Genomic DNA, 20,417 nt, shown 5'->3' with positions numbered 1-20,417 from the left:
GTTGAAATAGCAGTAAAACCACATTCATTGATGAAATGACATAAGGGATGAAAAGGGGGGATGGCAGTTTTACAGGGGGGATGATTTTGACAGTTTTTATTTCAGGGGGGGATGCCATCCCCCCTCATCTCCAGTACTGTGGATAACATGTTTTGTTTTTTTTTGTTTTGTTTTGTTTTGTTTCTCAATTTATCATAAAATCAGTTTAAAAGGATATGTTTGTACATAAAACAACCTTTTTTGCTTGGTACCATCAAAGCTAAGCTCAGAATGAGTGGTCAGCTTCCCAGCTGACATTGATTTTGTATTGTTTTGCTTGTAATGAAAAGATAAATCTTGTCCCACTGGCACATTTTTCTACTTATTTCAAGTGAAAATTTACTTAAAACAGGTGAAAATTGTCAAATAAGTAATTTTTCTGGTAATGACTCTCGTTTTAAGTGTAATGAAATTTTTGGACTAAAAATTAGACATTTTAACTAGAAATAAGACAAATATTCCTGGTAAGATTTTGAGTTTTTACAGTGCTATGTGCGCTCCGAGTTCACTCAAGTTAAATAACTACACACACTCGCACACGGCCTACTTTTTTCCCAATTCCCCCCTCGCTCACACGCGGGGAGCGAGGGAAGACGGGGCTGGGACTGTCTCTGCTGCTGTGCCAATGCGCAAACAGTCCCCCTAAATGGAGACTGCGCTCCAAAACGACCATGCGATTGAATGACGAGCGCGTCATGCTGGCCTTCCTCCTCATGGTCTTCCTCCTCCTCTGCTCTGCGCGATCGGTGGCTCTGCGCTCCGCACTCTCCTGGGATCCCGTGCCGCCCTCGATGGCTCTGCGATCGCCGCTCCGCTTGCACTGAATGGCCGCTGGGAGCGAGGAGAGCCACGGGGAGAGAGACCTGCGTCTCCTCCGCTGAAGCACCGCTCTGCACCAGGCTTTCCCAGCGACGGGGTGAGTGTCTGCTCCGCCGCTGCGCTGCTTGCTGTCCCGTCAGGGTCGCCCGGAGAGGAGAGGAGAAGCGAGGAGAGGAGGGATGGGTTAAGCATGAATTATGCTTCTGCGTTAAATCGACGCAGAGCCTACGCCGTAGGGTACGGCGTAGGGCGCGCGTCGCCGCGTACCCTACCCCGTAGGATCTGCGTCGATGTAACGCAGAACCATAAATCAGCCTTTAGGGGCGATGATGATGATGGTGATACGGGACCACTGAACTTCTGGGGTTAGGCAGGAGGCATGAGACCGGGCTCGTTTGGTTTAGGGGTTGGCACAAAACAAACTTTCTTCCAGCTTAATGTGAAACACGAAAGCAACGAGTTTACTATTTTTTTAAATTTTTTTATTTTTTACGATGTTAATGCGGTGGACTTCACGTGGCTGGCAAAACACGCGAAAACGCTGCAGCAGCAGTCAAAGGCTTTTGCTTCTTCTTTCTTTTCATTTTTTTGGCAATGAGCGCCGGTTGCGAAGAATTGTGCCTTGTTGTGCCCCTCATACCCCCCTCATGCCCCCCTCTCCCCCTCTCCGTGCCGCACTGGTTCCGCCGGGCTCGCCCTCAGCTGCTGCTGCTGCTGCGTGTCCCGGGATGACCTGTTGATGTCGGTAGACCGGAGAATGGCAGGGTGGGGGGGGGGTGGTGGTATATGTATGTGTGTGTGAGTGAGAGAGAGAGTGTGATGCCCCCCTCCACCCCACCATCACCAAAATATTTAAATTAGCTACATTTTGGGCTTGACAACCGGCGCCGCAGCACCATTCCACCGTCGGCTCAGGCAGTAAGTGTGGTGTTTGTCTCCTCGGCGCGGGAGCGCGCGTCGCCGCGCAAGCCGGGGGTGAGCGCGCGACGCGGCCGTCGGGAGTTTGAGGGCGAACCGAAATGTTTGGAACACCGGCGTTAGCTTAGCCGTTAGCCGCCGTCCGTAGAGGCCCGCTGCGGTGGCAGAGGACGGGGACATTAAAGCGCTGTCAAGACACTAGGAGGAGGAGGGAGGGGGGGAATTAAGTACTGTCTCGTCTGCTAAAACATGTTTAATATAACCCTCCCACGAATACCGTTTGACTTCTGTAAAGAGAAGCACACAGTCAACCTGAGGCAGGTATCAGCGAGGTGTGCTGACATTCTGAGTGCCTTCATCCATCCATGCCCCCCCTCCTCCTATAGGGAGACTGAATCACTGCTCCCTCTGCATCTTTGTAGAGAGAGTGTAAAGATTCAGAAATATGAAGTGAAGGAGTTCAGAAAGTGTTTATTATAGCTGTGATATAAGTAGTCCCACACCAGACCTGTAGTTGTCTGGACTTGAGGGGAGCTGTGCAGGTATGCATGCATGGGCTCATGAGAGCCAGGAAATGCCTATAGAAGGAAAAGTGTTTGCCAGCTCTATCAGTGTCTACATGGATTAACCAGAAAGCGGGTATACAGTTCTTAAACGTGTTGAAAGCTGTCCCATCCAAACACAGCATAAGTCATGTCGGTGTGCAGAAAAAAAAAAAAGCATTCCCTTGGGTTACAATTAAAACTCTTCAGCCTTAAAGGAGAAATATTATAACCTTTATGACGAGCTGAAACGGTTTCCTGAGATCATATTGAAAGCCCTGTGATAAACTTTGGTCAAAATACCATAGGTACAGTACAACAGCTCCTTTTTCAACCACATTTACAACATTCATAGCAGCTAGTTTTAGGGGCTGGAGTGAACCACTTGTCCTGAGACCCCAGTGCTGGGTTAGCACAAAGTTTTGTAGCAAAAGTGACAACTACAGGACATGATGATAGCTTGCCAGCTTCTACTCCAAATTCCACACTCGTAATTATACATGAATGTATTGCTTTACATAATTTCACCTGATCTGGTGTCAAAGATGTGAATTCTAGCTATGGAAACTATAACCAACTCTAAATACAGTATGTTACTTTTTGCTGCAAATTTGGACATTTTAACTTGGGGGTCAATGGATATTCACTCAGTTTTGAAGACAGCGCTCACTTTTCAGCTGATGAACTAAAACTTTTATCTCTGCATTGGCATCAGCCTGGACGTTTTAATGTTGGCGCTCCCTTCAGAAGTAAAGCAGATGCAGCATTATCAGAATCTGGTTGGTGATAAAGATAGGAAAGCCGGAATGTCTTCTGTAATCTTGATCGGCAATGTCACAGTAACCTGCAAATTTGAATTGCTTTCTGATTGAGACATTTTCAGACCTATGCAGCTTCATACAATCCGATAAGGTTGTGTTGTGCTGGAGTTTTTGAGTTAGTAGTATGTTGCAAGTATGTTTGACCTACTTTTCTCTCCAGGCTGGTTGGTATGAAATCTAAGTCACAGAGAGAGCTTGATTCACTTGCATTGCTGCACTCTATATATTTAATGGCATAAGAACCTGAGATGATCCCTCTCATCTCTGCAGGCCGCGCCACCCTTCCTTGGTGCATAAAGACACACATGTACACACAAACACACAGTCACATTCTCTCTTACTGTTGGAGCAAACTGTGCAAACACACCCTGCTCTCAGCCTAGTGTTTGTGTGTCTTTCTGTGCACACATGTGTGCTCACTGCGGCTCGCCAAACTGTAAACAAGCAGTATTGTCTAATGCCTGTGTGTGACTCAGTGTGCCTTTTGTGGGTTTGTTTGAGTTTGTGTGTGCGCATCTGTGTTTTAGTATGAGGGAGAGGGAGCTTGAGTGAGACAGAGACAAAGAGAGCATTTCTCTTTACCCTGGAGCTTGGCGAGGACCCAAATGAAAGGCTTTGGATATGATGGGGCAGCTCACTCTGGCCCTCATCAGTCAGTCACACCAAAGTTGGTTGCATACCTCTCACGGGGTGGGCTTCAGGCAGTTTGTTACCTCATTATTGGATAGTATGTTGTGGGGATTGATCTCTCTGCGTGTATACAACTGCATTATGCACACACGCAACACTTTTAAGTGGTAAAGCGTTACTTGGAAATGTAGGTCTGACAGTACTTGTCCACTTTTGTGCACTGCAGGCCTGTTTTCTCATCTGACATCTTATGTCTTAACCGAAGGTTTGTGGAAAATAAAATGCAATGTGGACTCACCAGTAGAGCAGAGCAGAAGACTAACACAGTTTACTTATGTGAAGCAGAAGGAATGCTGTTACTTTGTGAATAATGAAGTACTGCATATACAAATACAGACAAGAAGAAAATGGCTGGTATCTTTGTCCACAGTGTCTGCATATAATACCACTATACCAATCAGTATTATACTCAGTCTTTATATCCGCAGTAAAGTGATCATTGGTTTGTTGTAATTTAAAAGGTGTAACAATGAAGATACAGGATATGGAGGTATATTACTGTTCATTGAAGTGAATTGAAACTTCCAATATGGCTTTTTGTTTAGGTCTCACACACACACTTTCCCACTTAGAATAACAGAACATGACCCAGATATCTAAAGACCCAAGACTTTATAGCTCGCAGAAGACAGAAAATAAAAAAAGCTTTTAGCAGGCCTACCCCTGGCAATAGCAACTACTGCAAGGCTGAAGTTATGTGCAGTATATGATTAATGTGAAGGAGTCTGTCCCTGGAAGTTTCAAGAAAACTGCCAAACTGCCTGCAAAAAGCTCTCTGTAGGACTGTGTGAAGAAATGTTATTGGCCCATGTGAATAGAGAATGCCAAGGTATATAATTCTTATTCAGGAATGCTTTTCTCTAGAATAAAGGCATTTCCTTCTAAATGCTTTGGCTTAGCCGTAATAACATAGACTCCATTAGATTAAGTGTATGTTTGGAATCAGTTTGTGCCAATGAAACACTATAAGGCATTTTATTGTGTCTATTAATGGAAGAGTCTGACATTCCTCACCCTTTTTTCCTTTTCTCTTTGAGCCTTTTGTCTTTTAGCACCGTCGTGTTACATCACACCCCCTCCTCCACACATTGCCTTCTGAAATACTCCTTGCATGGAAGAAAAGTACAAGATATTACATCTATTTGTTATTGTTGTGAGTTTGTTTCAGCATCACTGAGGTCTGGAGATAGTCTTGTCTCACATAAAAAAGCCCAGTGATACAAGTAAGTTGTCTTATTCACTTCCCCTCTGTCTTTTTTGTACTCTGTCCTTTTTTTTTTTTCTTTCTATCCACCTTTTTTTCCCAGCGAAACCCATTGGTGCTGTGCGTAGGCGCACCATGGCCCAGACCCTCCAAATGGCGATCCCGAACTTTGGCAACAACGTTTTAGAGTGTCTAAATGAGCAGCGGCTGCAGGGCCTCTACTGCGATGTGTCCGTTGTGGTCAAGGGCCATGCATTCAAGGTACCTATGAAACATCCAGATGCTATGCTTTTCATTTTGGTAATGGATCTTGAAGTAAAGGTTAAAGTTAAAGATTGGGATAGAGTGTAAACAAGTGGTCTAATTGCAGTGGGGTAGCCACGCTGCATGAAGGCTTGAAAGCCATTATCCTTCCTTGTTTGTACAGTCATGGGGGCAGTTGTTGTTAAAATCGATCAGACATGCAAGTCTTTGAACTGTCTGAGTAAACAGGAGTACCTTGAGGAAAAAATAAAACATGTGGAGAAAATACAAACTTTCACACAGAAAGACTCCAGCTAAGTTTCAAAGCAGTGTGTTGCATCTGTGCCAACCAAAACCAAACGCCATTTACTTTTCTCAAGATGAACTATATTCTATTTTGGCATAGTTGTTATCCAACTGTTAAACACAATCGTCAAATCACTTTTTATAGGGGCTATCATTCTTTTCAATTTAAAAACTTAAGATTTATTTTTGTATTTTTAGTAAAAACCAACCACAAGGTTAAAATTAGTTTAAAAAGTCTAGTTTTCACCAAAACTCTGACAGGAGGGATGTCTCTTCATGAATATATCAGCATATTTGTTTAAATTAAACTACAAAGAGCGGAAACTTTACATTTGTTATTTTAAATCTCAAAAGTTCTAACAAAGGCAACACCTCACCTACCCCTTTTCGCCGTAGGCTCATCGAGCTGTTCTTGCTGCGAGCAGCTCTTATTTCCGAGACCTCTTCAGCAGCAGCAACTGCAGCAGTGGTACAGGTGGTAGCGGTAATGAGACGAACCCCACCGTAGTGGAGCTCCCGCCAGCTGTGCAGCCCCAGAGCTTCCAACAGATTTTGGCTTTCTGCTACACGGGTCGTCTCAGCATGACAGTGGGAGACCAGTTTCTTCTCATGTACACTGCAGGCTTCCTGCAGATTCAGCAAATCATGGAAAAGGGCACTGAATTCTTCCTCAAGGTGAAGCTCATGAGCTAATTGATATTTCTGTTTGGTGACAGAATGTGGTTTATTGACCTGGCTGACGTTAGGGATTTATGTTCATATTCTTTTCTAGGTATCCTCCCCCAGTTGTGACTCCCAGGGTCTTCACGCTGAGGAAGCCCCGCCCTCAGAGCCCCAGAGTCCTGTAACACAGACCAGCAACAGCGCAGGCCGACCTGCCTCCAGCCTGACACCGCTGCCTCTGGTATCACGAGTGAAGTTGGAGCAGCACACTGGCCAGCCGGAAGCAGCGGCTCCTTATTCCGTGGTTTGCACTCCCGTAGCCAAGCGGCTTTGGGAGGGTGGCAGCAGCCGAGATGGGGGTGGGCCCGGTTCGGGAGGAGGAGGAGGGGCCAGAAAGGCAGCACGTTATTCGCAGGAGGCACTGCGGGGCAGTGCGATCCAGAGCCCCGGAGCCCTGGGAATGGCCATGGGCATGGGTGTCACCACAACCAGCCTGGCAGGCATGGTGGCCAGTGGTGGGATCAGTGGGGGCACCAATGGGAGCTCTGCAGCAGCGCCTGGTGTGTCAGAGGGTGCTAGCCCAGGAACCCTGAGTACCTACGCTAGTGACTCGCCCATCAGCTACCATGATGATGAAGAGGAAGAAGAAGGGACAGATGAAAGTGCAGAGGAGCAATATAGGCAAATCTGCAACATGTATACCATGTACAGCATGCTCAACATGGGAGCAGCAGGTAATAGACTAAATGTTTCATAATAATTCTTGCTTGAGCCTGATATATACACAAACACACATACGTGTGTGTGTGTGTGTGTGTGTGTGTGTTAGAGGTGTAACGGTACACAAAAATCACGGTTCGGTACGGTTCACAACATAAAAATTGCTCTTAATTTAATTTTCAACTTTTGCAAACAACAGTTTATGCATTTTCATTTAGAAATGAAACAAAAAAAAAAATAAATTATACATACCGTATTTTCTGGACTATAAGCCGCACCTGCATACAAGCCGCATCCGCTCTATTTAAAAAAAAAAAAAGAAAAAAAAAAAAAAGATATGCAAGCCGCAGATATTTATGTTGTTAGATTAGATATTTACTACATGTACAGAAGGATTTTGAACTGTAAATGATGTACATGTTTGTACCTAAATAGATTCCTAACAGTGTCTTTTAACACGGCAGCAACTTTGCTGATTAAAACAGGACAGAACCAAAAGAAAGTAACTGGTATTTATTTATCTATTTATCTGTTTGAAATCTGCTTCTACCTACTTCTATCTGCTAAAGAAGAAGTAGCGTATTCTTCTTTGCATTTATTTTGTCTTAGTTTTGATTCTAATTCCGGTTAGAGCGCACCGAGCGGTGGAAGAAAAATCCACAGAATAGCCGCACCTTTGTATAAGCTGCATGGTTGAAAACCTATAAAAAAAGTACCGGCTTATAGTCCAGAAAATACGGTATATATATACATATATATATATATATATATATATATATTATGTATGTGTAAGAATACAAAACAGGAATACTGCATACATCTATTACCAAGTCCTCCAATAAATAACATTTTCTCATATTAAACTAAATATAAAACATGTGTTTAAAATCTGTGTTCTCGACAACTGAGTGGTCGCAGATCTGCCGCCATAAGAACACCAATGGCACTAGTTATTGGCTGCTTTAGCCCAATCTGAATCACTGGCACACAGCTGTTTGGATGTCAAAGGTAGCGGCGTCGACACGGTGCTGGTTTCTCTCCTCGCAGCAGCGATATTCGCATGGTGCAGATTCAGATCCATTATGAGGTTTGACGTGTTGCCAGAAACAGGCCCGGTTGCTGTTGAATGTCAGCCTGATATTTCTTGTCTTTGTCCATTGTTGTTTTTCACCAAAGTGGTCTCAAACAGGAGACCTTAAAGATAAGGGGGGTCTTCAAGCTCCGGCGTCTTGTGTGCATCAGCCATGACGTTTGCTAGTGGAAAAAAGATTTACGTGGGAGTCCGGTGCTGACCATAGATATAAAAAAAAGATCTAAATGCCTTTACTATGTATATCAATGGTGCTGACTACAAACTTCCAGTCCGCCACTTAAGATGTCGGTGTGGGAACTCTGATTTGAAATATGCTCCGCAGTCTGCACCCAAAACAAGCCTGTTAACTAGCTACTAGCCAACATTGTATTCGGATCGGTACACATGTGCACCGTAGCGTCAGCCCTGTACCGAAACGATTTGGTGTGCGTATGTGTAGGTGCATAGGTATGTGTGTGTGTGTGTGTGTGTGTGTGTGTGTGTGTGTGTGTGTATGTATGTATATATATATATATATATATATATATATATATATATATATATATAATTATTGGATCATGTATGTTTCTAAGTGGCATGACTTTTCTGTCTCTCTGCAGCAGCTGGCGAGCGTGTTGAAGCTCTGCCAGACCACACAGAGACACGGGGTCGGATGCGAGGTCGAGATCTCACATGTCTTCCTGCTGAACTTGTCGCTCAGATAGGCAACCGCTGTCACCCCAAACTGTACGAGGAAGGAGACCCTGCTGAGAAGCTGGAGTTAGTCTCAGGTAATGTATTATTTAGCAAGCCTAAAACAGATTTTATTCATTTTGGATCTGTCATCATCGGTATTTTCCGTGAACCCTAGAAATTGGCAACAAAGAAGTGGAGTAGTTGTGTAAAAGGGAAGAAATCCAGGGAGGGACCATCTAGCCTGTCATCAGTAACAAAATCCAGCTCTTCTTAAGATGCATAACTGCAAAGGCATGAAGAAAAAGATCTAAACGATTTAAACAGGTTCTGGAGTAGCCTTGACTGATATCCTGGTAACATCATTTTCAGGAAAAGTGACACTGAATCATGCTCTAACACCAGACGTCTTGGAGTGTCTTTGGGTAGGACACTGAACCCTACACTGCCTGCCGATATTCTCAATCTTATGAGTGTGCAAGTCAAAGTGCTGCTGTATTTAGAGTGACTGTGTAATAGCAGAGCTGTAGTGTGAGTGTGTTTGTGTGAATGGCTAAATGAGAAATACGATATAAAGCACTCTGTACAACCTGAATAAAGTTAAAGAGGCACTAAATAACTGAAAACCCATTTACTATGAGCTAAAATCCTATATAAAAGTGAGCATGAGAAGCATTATACTTTCAGGATATCAGCTGTAGTTTTGGAAGCAAAAAACTCTTATTTTAGCTTATCTTTGCTATTAGTGTTTTAAGACAGATTTTATTCTCCTGTGACTAAAGAGCCTGAAATCAGTCAGACCTTTTTATTTAAAATCAATTAGTTTCATCTCTTTCTCCGTGCGTGTGTGTGTGTGTGTGTGTGTGTGTGTGTGTGTGTGTGTGTGTATATGTATATATATATATATATATATATATAATGTATATGTGTGTATATCCTTCCATCCTACCTACCCACTTTATTAGGTACACCTGTCCAACTGCTCATTGACGCAAATGTCTAATCAGCCAATCCCATGGCAGTAACTCAATGCATTTAGGCATGTAAACATGGTCAAGACGATCTGCTGCAGTTCAAACCAGAATCAGAATGGGCAAGAAAAGTGATTTAAGTGACCTTGAACGTGGCATGGTTGTTGGTGCCAGACGGGCTGGTCTGAGTATTTCAGGAACTGCTGATCTACTGGGATTTTCACGCACAACCATTTCTAAGATGTACAGAGAATAGTCCGAAAAAGAGAAAATATCCAGTGAACGGCAGTTTTGTGGGTGCAAATGCCTTGTTGATGCCAGAGGCCAGAGGAGAATGGCCAGACTGGTTTGAGCTGATAGAAAGGCAACAGTAACTCAAATAACCACTCGTTAAAACTGAGGTTTGCAGAAGAGCATCTCTGAACACACAACACATCAAACCTTGAGGCGGATGGATGTCACTCTTGTCAGCTAAGAACAGGAAACTGAAGCTACAATTCTCACAGGTTCACCAAAATTGGACAACAGAAGAAGGAAAATTGTTGCCTGTTCTGATGAGTCTTGATTTCTCCCGCGACATTCGGATGGTCGGGTCAGAATTTGGCGTCAACAACATGAAAGCATGGATCCATCCTGCTCTGTATCAACGGTTGGGGCTGGTGGTGGTGGTGTAATGGTGTGGAGGATATTTTCCTGGCACACTTTGGGTCCATTAGTACCAACTGAGCATCGTGTCAACACCACAGCCTACCTGAGTATTGTTGCTGACCATGTCCATCCCTTTATGACCACAGTGGACCATCTTCTGATGCTACTTCCAGCAGGATAACACGCCATGTCATAAAGAATCATCTCAGACTGGTTTCTTGAACATGACAAAGAGTTAACTGAACTGAAATGGCCTCCACAGTCACCAGATCTCAATCCAATAGAGCACCTTTGTGGTGGAACGAGAGACTCTCATCATGGATGTGCAGCCGACAAATCTGCAGCAACAACGTGATGCTATCATTGTCACTGTGGACTAAACTCTCTGAGGAATGTTTCCAGTACCTGGTTGCATTTATGCCACGAAGGATTTGGGCAGTTCTGAAGGCAAAAGGGGTCCAACCTGGTAATAGCAAGGTGGACCTAATAAAGTGGCCTGTGTGTGTGTGTGTGTGTGTGTGTATTTTATTTTTTTTGATTTAAGCATGTTTTATATTTTTGTTTGCTCATCTTTTATTATCTCATTTGAAGTACATTTAAATAGTTTGCATTGTTAGTTCGTTGCTGGTACCCAGGTTGATTGTTCTGGTTTCTTGACAGAATTAGAGCTTTCTCTCCTCATTCGTTCTGGAGCTCGACTCCCTGTATCTTCTCAGCTGGCTGAAGTGGGATGATTCTGAGTTTGAATGTTGTATTTACAGATAATGACAACGAGACGTGAGCGAGGCAGAAAGGTAGAAATGAAACGCTGTGAACACTTGACCAGTCGGAAATGTTAAGTACTGTGTGGTCCATCCTGAAGGTTAAGGGTTTTCTTCGAAGTGTCTCTTTCCTACCAGGGCTGCTTTTGGGAATGTGATTTATCTTTCTGAAGTCTTATCAGACTGTTTTTTTGTGATTGGTTGTAATCAATGACAGTGCCCCATACAAGAACCTAGTTCCTTCAAAAGGTTCCTGCAGATGGAGTTCACCTTATGTTGCAGTCCTGGCATGGACTGGAGACCTGTACACGGTGTACACAGATGGATTGAAGTACATTATTGTTTGATATTTTATTCAGTTTTACTTTAATACTTCAGTGGAATACTTCAACTGCTTCACACCAATAGTGACATGTTTTATTCTTGGTTCTATTAAATGCATTTTCCAGCTTTCCAGTCATTATAATCATGTAGGAACAGGTCCAAAATGACGAAATCAAAGGACCTAAACCGGGCTTGGCAAATGGTACTGATATGTACACACACATTTACAGGAAGCGGTCCTCAGATGACTGAGCTTTTCACTGAAATGCAGGACCGTGTTGCACATGTGACTCTGTGTTTATGTCAAGGACATCCTGTGATAGTGTCTGTGTTTGCTGTGGGCCAGGTTACATCTCTGAGTTAACAATACTATGTGTGAGAAGTGAATGAGGAAGTGAACGTTCCAAAAAGCAGGTATTGTTCTGCTGTAGTGACAAAAGGCAATGACAAATATCACAAGAAATAAATGTTACGTATTCAAGATTGTGTTTAAAGTGCAAATTCAAAATGTAAATTAAAAAATATTTTGAAAAAATCACAGCAGAAATAGAGAAGAGACACATTGAAACCAGAGCTAAAGCACAGACTCCTTGCTCCAGCCACAGCAATGTGATATGAATCACAGCTGCCGCTAAATAAACACTTTCTCAGTCCCAATAAAAGCAAAGCTTCTGACTTCATCATTATACTGTATGACTAATAAAACAGAAAATAGAAGTTTGAATGGATAATAATTGTTGATAATGTATACTTCCATGTTTTTTTACATACTGTTTGCATGTGTTGTCTCTGCAGGAACTTCTGTGTACATATCGCGGGCCCAGCTAATGAACTGTCATGTGAGCGCGGGGACCAGACACAAGGTGCTGCTGAGGAGGCTGCTGGCTGCCTTCTTTGACAGGTTTGTTCCCGCTGTCTGGGTCTATTTCTGCAAGTGTTTCATGTACAGTTAGAGGAAGCGTAGCTCTGATTTAGAAAGAAAAGTAGTTTTTGACTGTTGGCTTAAGAGGGATAAAGCAACTATTTTTGTTTTCTGTGCCACTTATTTCTGTTTTGATGTACCAGGAATACTTTGGCCAATAGCTGTGGAACAGGCATTCGCTCGTCCACCAATGACCCAAGCCGCAAGCCACTGGACAACAGAGTGCTCCATGCGGTCAAATGTGAGCCTACACATTTTGTCTGTCTGTCTGTCGGAGCCTGCCCACAAGCATGCAAACAATTTGCATACAACATTTGCTTGTGATACTGGGTAGTTTCAGACAGGAATGCACAATCGTCTCCCGGCTAAGAGACGAGAAAATTAACAAAACAAAGTCCCGATTCTTGAAGGATATTGATTGAGCTGTTTCTTTTTATAGAAAAAACTCAGACAGGAACATTGTGAGATCATGTTATCAGTATCATTTGATAAAATGGTGAAAAAATACGGAATTAGTAAATAACCAAGAAAAAAATGTGGAATCGCAATGCAATTTGCATTTCTAAAGCAAATACTTGCAGAAGAGGGTGCTTAAAAAGTTGATTAACAGAAAATGTGACTCCCAGCACGAGAGGTCTCAGTTGAAACAATAACACTCGTAATTTTATTCTTAAATGTGACTGAACTGTGAGAAATAATCTGAGAAAATCAAATGTAAACCATCATTAACAAAAAAACAGGAGGATTTACAGTGGAAGAGGAAATGTCAAAAAAAAAAATCAAGAAGGAAGTTTTCAGTGGGTGTTAATGTCACAATGGTCACTTTATAGGAATAGATTTGGATCGGCATACTAATGAGAGATTGTTTGCAACATTCAACCTGAAACTAAACACGGGGAGCACACACCCAAAGGAAAGCTGTGTGTTTATTTAGTTGTATTTTCTGTATGAGCCGAGGAATGTTTGACCAGAAATTGTGAGCAGCTATTCAGATGACTCAGTGAAACTTCTGGCTGGCTTGGTGAAGAAGCGCTAATGTGCCTACAGTGCATCTCGTTAGTAAAATGGGGGCGACGGATTTGTCCCTTGGCTGATCCGTTCTCAATTCTGCCAGCATCTGCAGGAGTGCCATTGAATATTATATTCTATATTTCAGTCTTTAAAACAGCACAGTTCAGCATACTGGGAATTTTGCTTATATGCCTCCTGACAGAGTTGGATGAGAAGTTTGACTGTATTGTTAGTCTTGGGCAGATGAGGAGCTTACAGGCTGTGGTGTAAGCCAACAAGCTGTAACTGACGGACATGAGAGAGGTGATGACCTTCTCACATACTGTACCTGCCAGGGAGCAGGTTACATCATTGTACTTATGTATTCTACAGCAGGGCAGTTGTGTGTTGCCCTTGCTCATGTAAACAATAATGACACAGCATTTTGCTTTACTTTACGTTCTAAAAAGAACCCTTGATAGGTGAAATCCGTGAAGTAGCAACCTTTATATTTTTTACAATTATTATACAAGGCTTCAAATTGCAGAGATCAGCACCGTGACCCGAGTACTTGAATTTGAACAGGAGAAAATGAAAAATACAATCAGTACAGTAGGACAAATTCTGACTTGCGCATATTTCACTGCTCTTCTGACTGTGCCGCTGCACCCCGACTCGCTCTGTAGCGTATTTTTCTTCTAAAGCTCATGGTACAGGTGCGTTTTTTCCGAGAGAAGAACATAGTTATGGATTGTTGTCGCTCTTTTTTTCTTCTAGGCAAAAAGATTCTTATAAACCGACATGCCACCATCGATATGTTTGAGAACTGTAATAAACGATTCATCAAAGGGTCCGATTCTTGAGCTGCTCATCGACCGTTCTCAGCATTGTTGCTAAGCGACCAACGTTATTGACACAGGAAGTGAAGAAGCAGAGAGACCGTTTAGCCAATTAGAATGCAGAACACGATGCACAATGCAAACTCGTGAAGCAGCGAGACCGTGAAAGGTGAACCGCGTTATAGCGAGGGATTACTGTACTCTGAACAATGAAAAGATAATAAGCTGTAATTGTATCAACCATGATCATAATGCTAACACAGTAACCCATTTTCAACCTGTGTGACTCGATATCGTTTTTCTGGTATTAATAGCTGAGCTGTCAGCGGTCAGCCTGTCGACTCATGCATGCAACCACTGAACTATCTTCCCCTACATTTTCCCTCTGCACCCAGTGTCGGTCCGTCCACTTTATATACCACCACCAATCAGCTGGAGCCTATCCCAGCTCTCCTTAGACGAAGGGCAGGGGTTACACCCTGGACTGGTCACCAGTCCATCGCAGGGCCACATCCAGACAAATACCCACAGACACTCACTCATATGGGTAACTTAGAATCATGAATTAACCTGGCATACATGTTTCTGGACTGTGGGAGGAAACTCCATGTGCCTCTAAATGTGGCTTGCATTCCAAAGGGTTTTGAGCGGTCAACAAGGCTAGAAAAGGTCGATATGAATGCAGTAATTTCAGGAAAACTGCTTATAAACATTTTTCAACATTCATAGGCTCCACACATACTTGTAGAGCTTAATTTAGATCACCAACTCTTGTTCTCAGCCACTACAGTCTGAATGCACAGGCCTGTGAGGATGAATGAATAAGAGAATAAAATATTAAAATATGTTTTGTTTTTATTCTCAGTGATGTACATAACAAATGTCCTGTTTTTGAGAATTTCGAAGCTAGCAACTAAAATTATTTGAATAAAATCTTTTCACAAATCACAATTTTTTTGATGAGGGGATCGTCTGGAGATTCTGCCCCCACTGCCAAGAATAATCATATGAAATCAATCAAATCGGTCCAGTTATTGTAGAGGAGGGGGATAAACAGAGGTAGACTTGAGTCTGTAATCGCATATTAAAGATGTATAGATGATTTTAAAAGTAATTACAAAAAATGTATAAAATTCAAAACAAAAGCCTTCGCCCTCTTTGTCTTTACATACATGCAAGCAGAGTTAGCAGCTATACTTATTCCCATCCCTTTTTTTTTTTTCCTCTTGTCAGTTTATTGCCAGAACTTCGCCACCAGCTTCAAAGAGAGCGAGATGAACGCCATTGCAGCGGACATGTGCACCAACGCTCGCCGAGTGGTACGCAAGAGCTGGATACCGAAGCTAAAGCTGTTAATGGCTGAGAGCGACGCCTACTCTGCTTTTCTACCTGACGGGGTCAAGACGGAGGACGACACACTGGGGGCCGACCCCGGCTTTGACCCCACCTCTCTGGAGGCCACCGGCGGCGCCAGCATGGAATCAGGTGGCTCTTCGGGTGAATCTCTGCCGAGCGTCAGCGGCGACGGAGGATCGCTGTTTTGAACGCTGAGCCCCCGACGAAGGGTGTAATTTGGTGATGCACAAACCAGTATTTCCCAGTTGTGCTTGCCTCCTCACTTTTTGGCCCACACTGATCTCTCACATTTTGATTGTCTGTACTACACTGCTAGGGGCTACGGCTGTTACCCTGATATAACCAGGACGTGAAAACTTACAACTTTTGCTTTATGACTGTAAAAAGAATCATAAGAGTGTAAGAGGGGGTCTGGCCTCTGCCTCCCCTTGTCTTTTTAAGGTGTGTAAGCATCCACTGTTGCATTTTGAATACATTCCCTGAGGTGAAGGTGGTAAGGAGAGCTACCAGCGTACCCTGAGGAGGAAGGGATGGCTGGGATGGACAGGCTAGGGGTTGAGGTGATGAGCATAAAGAATCTTGGTGTCGGTGGCATTTCTCTCTATGCAAGCCTGACAACCTGTGTTCCAGCTGCGGGAAAGGAACTAAATTTAAAATAGACTTTAAAAAGAATTAACACTACTACTTCTTCCTCCTATCGCATCTTCCCCTCATCACCCTACGAGTCTTCTTCAACCCACCTCACCGTTTTTGATGGCAGAGAATCACACTCGAGTGTTTCACTGTGCCGTGTCTTATCAAAATATTCCCATCTTTCTTTGTTTTTTACATTTTTTCGCATGTTACTCTGTTCATGACCTGAAAAGTGAGAGGGGAAAAGCTTTCTACCAAGATGATTGTAAAGAAGATTTGAGGGGCAACGAGCGATTAAAGTTGGTCATATTTTTAGAAGACAAATTATATTTATACAAGTGCCCATGCCTAGAATGGCATGAGCAAAGAGAGTGAGAGGGATTGTTTTAAAATCTCAATATTCAGCTTTTATTGAAAGAGCTCTTGTTAAATAAGGAAAAGTGCTATTTTTGCAGGAGTATAACAAAGCAGTCTTATCATAGTAGCCTCTGTCATTTATTTTTATCTTTATTTTCCAGTGAAAGGGATGGAATGAGCAGTTGAACTGCTAAATTTGACGCATTTCATCTCCTTAGCTTAAAAGCAACAATGAGACTGTATCAGCTGGCTTGACTGTGTCTGTGATAACTCTTTCTTGTTCGGATGTGAATCTGGAGGGTTTGCCTCTGATAAAACATCTAGCTCACAGTTTTGATGACTACTTGTAGAAATGTAAAGGTTATATTGATCTGACAACTCAACTAGCTTTGTCTTTGTATAGAAATGAGTGAAAAGTCATTAATGATCATTGGATAAAAGAATGTGCCTTTTAATTGAAATAGTAAGCAGAAGCTAACTGGTGCAGTGATGTCATGAGGAGGCAGTATTGCTTGAGGTAAAGTGATTTTTGTGCTACTATCCGTGCATGCCATGTAGTTCTTTGACCAAGAAGGCGAGTCTGTACCGTGCAGATGTCTTTAAGTATGTAGTGGATTCATCTATCTATTGCATCTCTTTTAATCTGGAAGTTCTGAAAAGGCTTTTATTTTGGAGCTTGAAATGATTTTGCACCTTCCATGAGCGGTAGAGTGGTGATTACTGCACCTTAATAAGAAGAACCAGTGGTTCATGCACCTTTTTTGAGAAATGTTGTGTAGCAATCAATCCCCCTTTAGATGTAACATGTAATTATTTTCCCCTCATGCCTGTCTGTTTCTTCATTAGATGGACACAAACTCACACTGTAAATATCCAAGAAGACTGTTGAGTTGAATCCCAAGTGTTCTTCCTTTCTGTCGCTGGAGATGTCTGAATAAGAAATGTCAATGACTGATGTTTTTTTTTTTTTTTTAAGTCCTGTTGAGTGGATGTTGATCTGCTGAACGTGTGTCAGTACAGGGGAATCACCGTTCCTGCTGCAGGTGGATAAAAGTGGAAATGGTTCCGGTTTGACTCGGAATCTGAAATGCTCTCCATTACGACTGAACACTACTTGTGAAAAGACATTTCTACTTTCCTGAAGACGGGTGGGAAGGAACTCCTGCTTCCTTTTCAATGCGGTGTTGTCTGAAAGTGCTCTCTTTCTTGCAGAAGCATTATACATTATAACTCAAGCTATTTTTATTATTTAAAACTACAGAATGACTTTACTTAGGTGGTTTAGCTGGGAGATGTGCGGACAGAACAAAAATGCAGTACCTTTATAAGTATTCAGTAAGGCTAATAACATAGAAAAACCTCAGTTTTGCATTTGTCTGTAGATGCCACATGGGCACTCCTCCCTTGTGTACCTCTCCAGTATTTTTGAAGACTGTTCTGTGCTTCCTGTCCTTCATGCAGCTGGTATCGTGTTTCACTTCCACAAGTTTAGTCATGCGTTTGAAAGCAGTGCTTCAGTCTGCTCAGCCTTACTTAGATTTATCTTTTAAGTTTTTGCATCATGTTTTGTTAAGTTCAAAGGAGTTTCACATCACAGTGAACATAAAGAAGCTTTTAAGGGGGAACAGCAGTGAGCTTGTAGATCGATTTCATGTTTCAACCGCGACCCACTGAATGACTCTTTACTATATATTCTGGATCATATGGGGCTGAAATGTCAAGAGTGAGCCATCGGTGAGGCTGTTAATCACAACACAGCAGCTCAACCCAAATACAGACATCTCCACACTTCACCAACAAGCACTGGTGTTTTCTCCTTGTAGCTTTTACCGCCAGAAGACACTGGTTTAAGGCCCCAGTTGGCATCTGAAGCATGGCTACGATACATGTCAAAGGTTTATCCGGCTCCCAGAAGTCCCTCGCTCACAGCCTATTTGCACAGTGCTTTATATTTAATAGGTGCGTGAGAGTGACTGTGCACACTTGATAACTTTTTATTTGATTTTTTTATCTGCACATGTAAAGCGAATTGTGTTTACACATCATGAAACGTATAGACCTACACACTTGAATGGTAAGCTGTGGCACGGCATGAGCAGTCCTTTTGTCTTTAAAACGTGCATATATAAATATGGTTCTATACATGTATAGATAAATGCTGTATATTATATATAGACTCATACACAGAACAGATTGTTTGTTGTGCACTCGCAGCATGAGGTATATATTTACCCAAAAAACACAGCTTCTTCACCACCTGTGCAGTAACCAGTCTGCCCATGTCCTTGCCCCTGCTCTTTGGCCTCTGTAACCCCGCACCACCAGTAGACCTCCTGTTCGGCTCATCCTCCTTCTTTCTCTGTTTCCAAGTGCCAATGACTTTGTGAAAGCCCTGTAACTGTGACCCAACATTATCAAAAGTAATTGCACATTAACAACTGTAAAATAAAGAAATGCAAATCATAGAAAATATCAACATGGATTAAATAATGAATACCTTAATAAAAGATTTGTAACAATTTATCTCAGACTCGTACTTTGCTTGACCATTTTCTTTAATCCATCAAGTCATTGAGGCTTACATCATTTTTCATTTTGCCAAAATGTGCCTTGGCAAAACATTTCCTCCTCGACCCAGTCCCTCTTGGTTTACAGGACTGTCTCAGAAAATTAGAATATTGGGATTTTCTGTAATGCAATTACATAAACAAAAATGTCATACATTCTGGATTCATTACAAATCAACTGAAATATTGCAAGCCTTTTATTATTTTAATATTGCTGATCATGGCTTACAGCTTAAGAAAACTCAAATATCCTATCTCAAAAAATTAGAATATTCTGGGAATCTTAATCTTAAACTGTAAGACATAATCAGCCATATTAAAATAATAAAAGGCTTGCAATATTTCAGTTGATTTGTAATGAATCCAGAATGTATGGCATTTTAGTTTTTTTAATTGCATTACAGAAAATAAAGAACTTTATCACAATATTCAAATTCGAGACAGTCCTGTATATGCCAACTGGATTAATTTCAGTGCTAAAAAGACGATTATTATTATTTAAAATATATTTAATGTGTACTGTAACATAAATCTCACTAAGCTAAGAGCTAAAAAATGGCTAACACAGGAAAAACACTCATTTGATTCCTTCATACTTTTCAGTGCTCTCTAAATATTTTAAACATTACAGAGATGCATGTTTCAAAAACTTACTCTAGTTTAAAAATATATGCATGGTTTGCTTGTTCCTCGCCATGGCCACTTCAGTGTCCTCAGCCTGACACTGCCACGTATGACTGATTTTCCATGTTTTATGAACATGCTCAACTCAGCTGCTGCTCTCCTCATTTGGTCATAGCACTTGGCATATTTGGCATAAAGAGCTGAATCATGGGGCCAAATAGGAGACTGGAATGCTTCACATTCAAATGTGTAACAACCTCTGCCCTATGTGTTGAACAGAAACATTAAAAAATAGTTTGTTTGATATCAACTTTGGCCTGAGCTCATTTTTACTTGTCTTATCTTCGTTGCTCATCTAGACCCACAACACTCTTGGGTTTAACACTGTTGTTTTCCATTTATCCTCCCACTTCAGCAGTTATTAACCTCCTAAAATTTCATATGTCCTTATGAAATTGATATGTATCGCTTATGCGTTTGCCAAATGCATAAAAATAAAGCTTTGATGTGTGTATCTACACCTTTTTCCTCATTCAGTCTGTGGCAGCAGTGTCATGCTGTCATTCTCTGTGCATTCTTTCAAAATGAATGGGTGTCGGAGCACAGTGGTGCCGCTGTTACAGTCGGCCTGAAAGGGACCTTACTCTTCTAACTCGGCCTGATACTGCTAGTCCTAATATTGGAGTCATTTAGCT

At 42.1% G+C, this 20,417-nt stretch overlaps 1 protein-coding gene across 5 annotated transcripts; it reads left to right on the top strand.

The window, feature by feature from the left end:
- The first annotated feature begins 649 nt into the window (after positions 1-649).
- Positions 650-19,054, top strand: nacc1a (nucleus accumbens associated 1, BEN and BTB (POZ) domain containing a). 5 transcript variants are annotated; one of them, XM_061710927.1, is made up of 8 exons: positions 653-955; positions 5,137-5,294; positions 5,979-6,257; positions 6,355-6,979; positions 8,661-8,828; positions 12,230-12,335; positions 12,500-12,597; positions 15,419-19,054. In XM_061710927.1, exons 1-8 carry the CDS (start codon positions 721-723, stop codon positions 15,727-15,729), a joined length of 1,980 nt encoding a protein of 659 aa, XP_061566911.1. In that variant the 5' UTR covers positions 653-720; the 3' UTR covers positions 15,730-19,054. The 5 variants fall into 5 exon arrangements, with proteins under 5 accessions (XP_061566914.1, XP_061566911.1, XP_061566910.1 ...); XM_061710926.1 differs by having other exon boundaries at positions 655-955; positions 8,658-8,828; XM_061710928.1 differs by lacking the exon at positions 653-955 and adding an exon at positions 1,074-1,776 and having other exon boundaries at positions 8,658-8,828.
- Positions 19,055-20,417: the final 1,363 nt, after the last annotated feature.

Source organism: Cololabis saira, chromosome 21, assembly GCF_033807715.1.
Source record: "Cololabis saira isolate AMF1-May2022 chromosome 21, fColSai1.1, whole genome shotgun sequence".
In the NCBI taxonomy this organism is placed as follows: Eukaryota; Metazoa; Chordata; class Actinopteri; order Beloniformes; family Belonidae; genus Cololabis; species Cololabis saira.
This window is presented reverse-complemented; position numbering and strand designations above follow the sequence as displayed.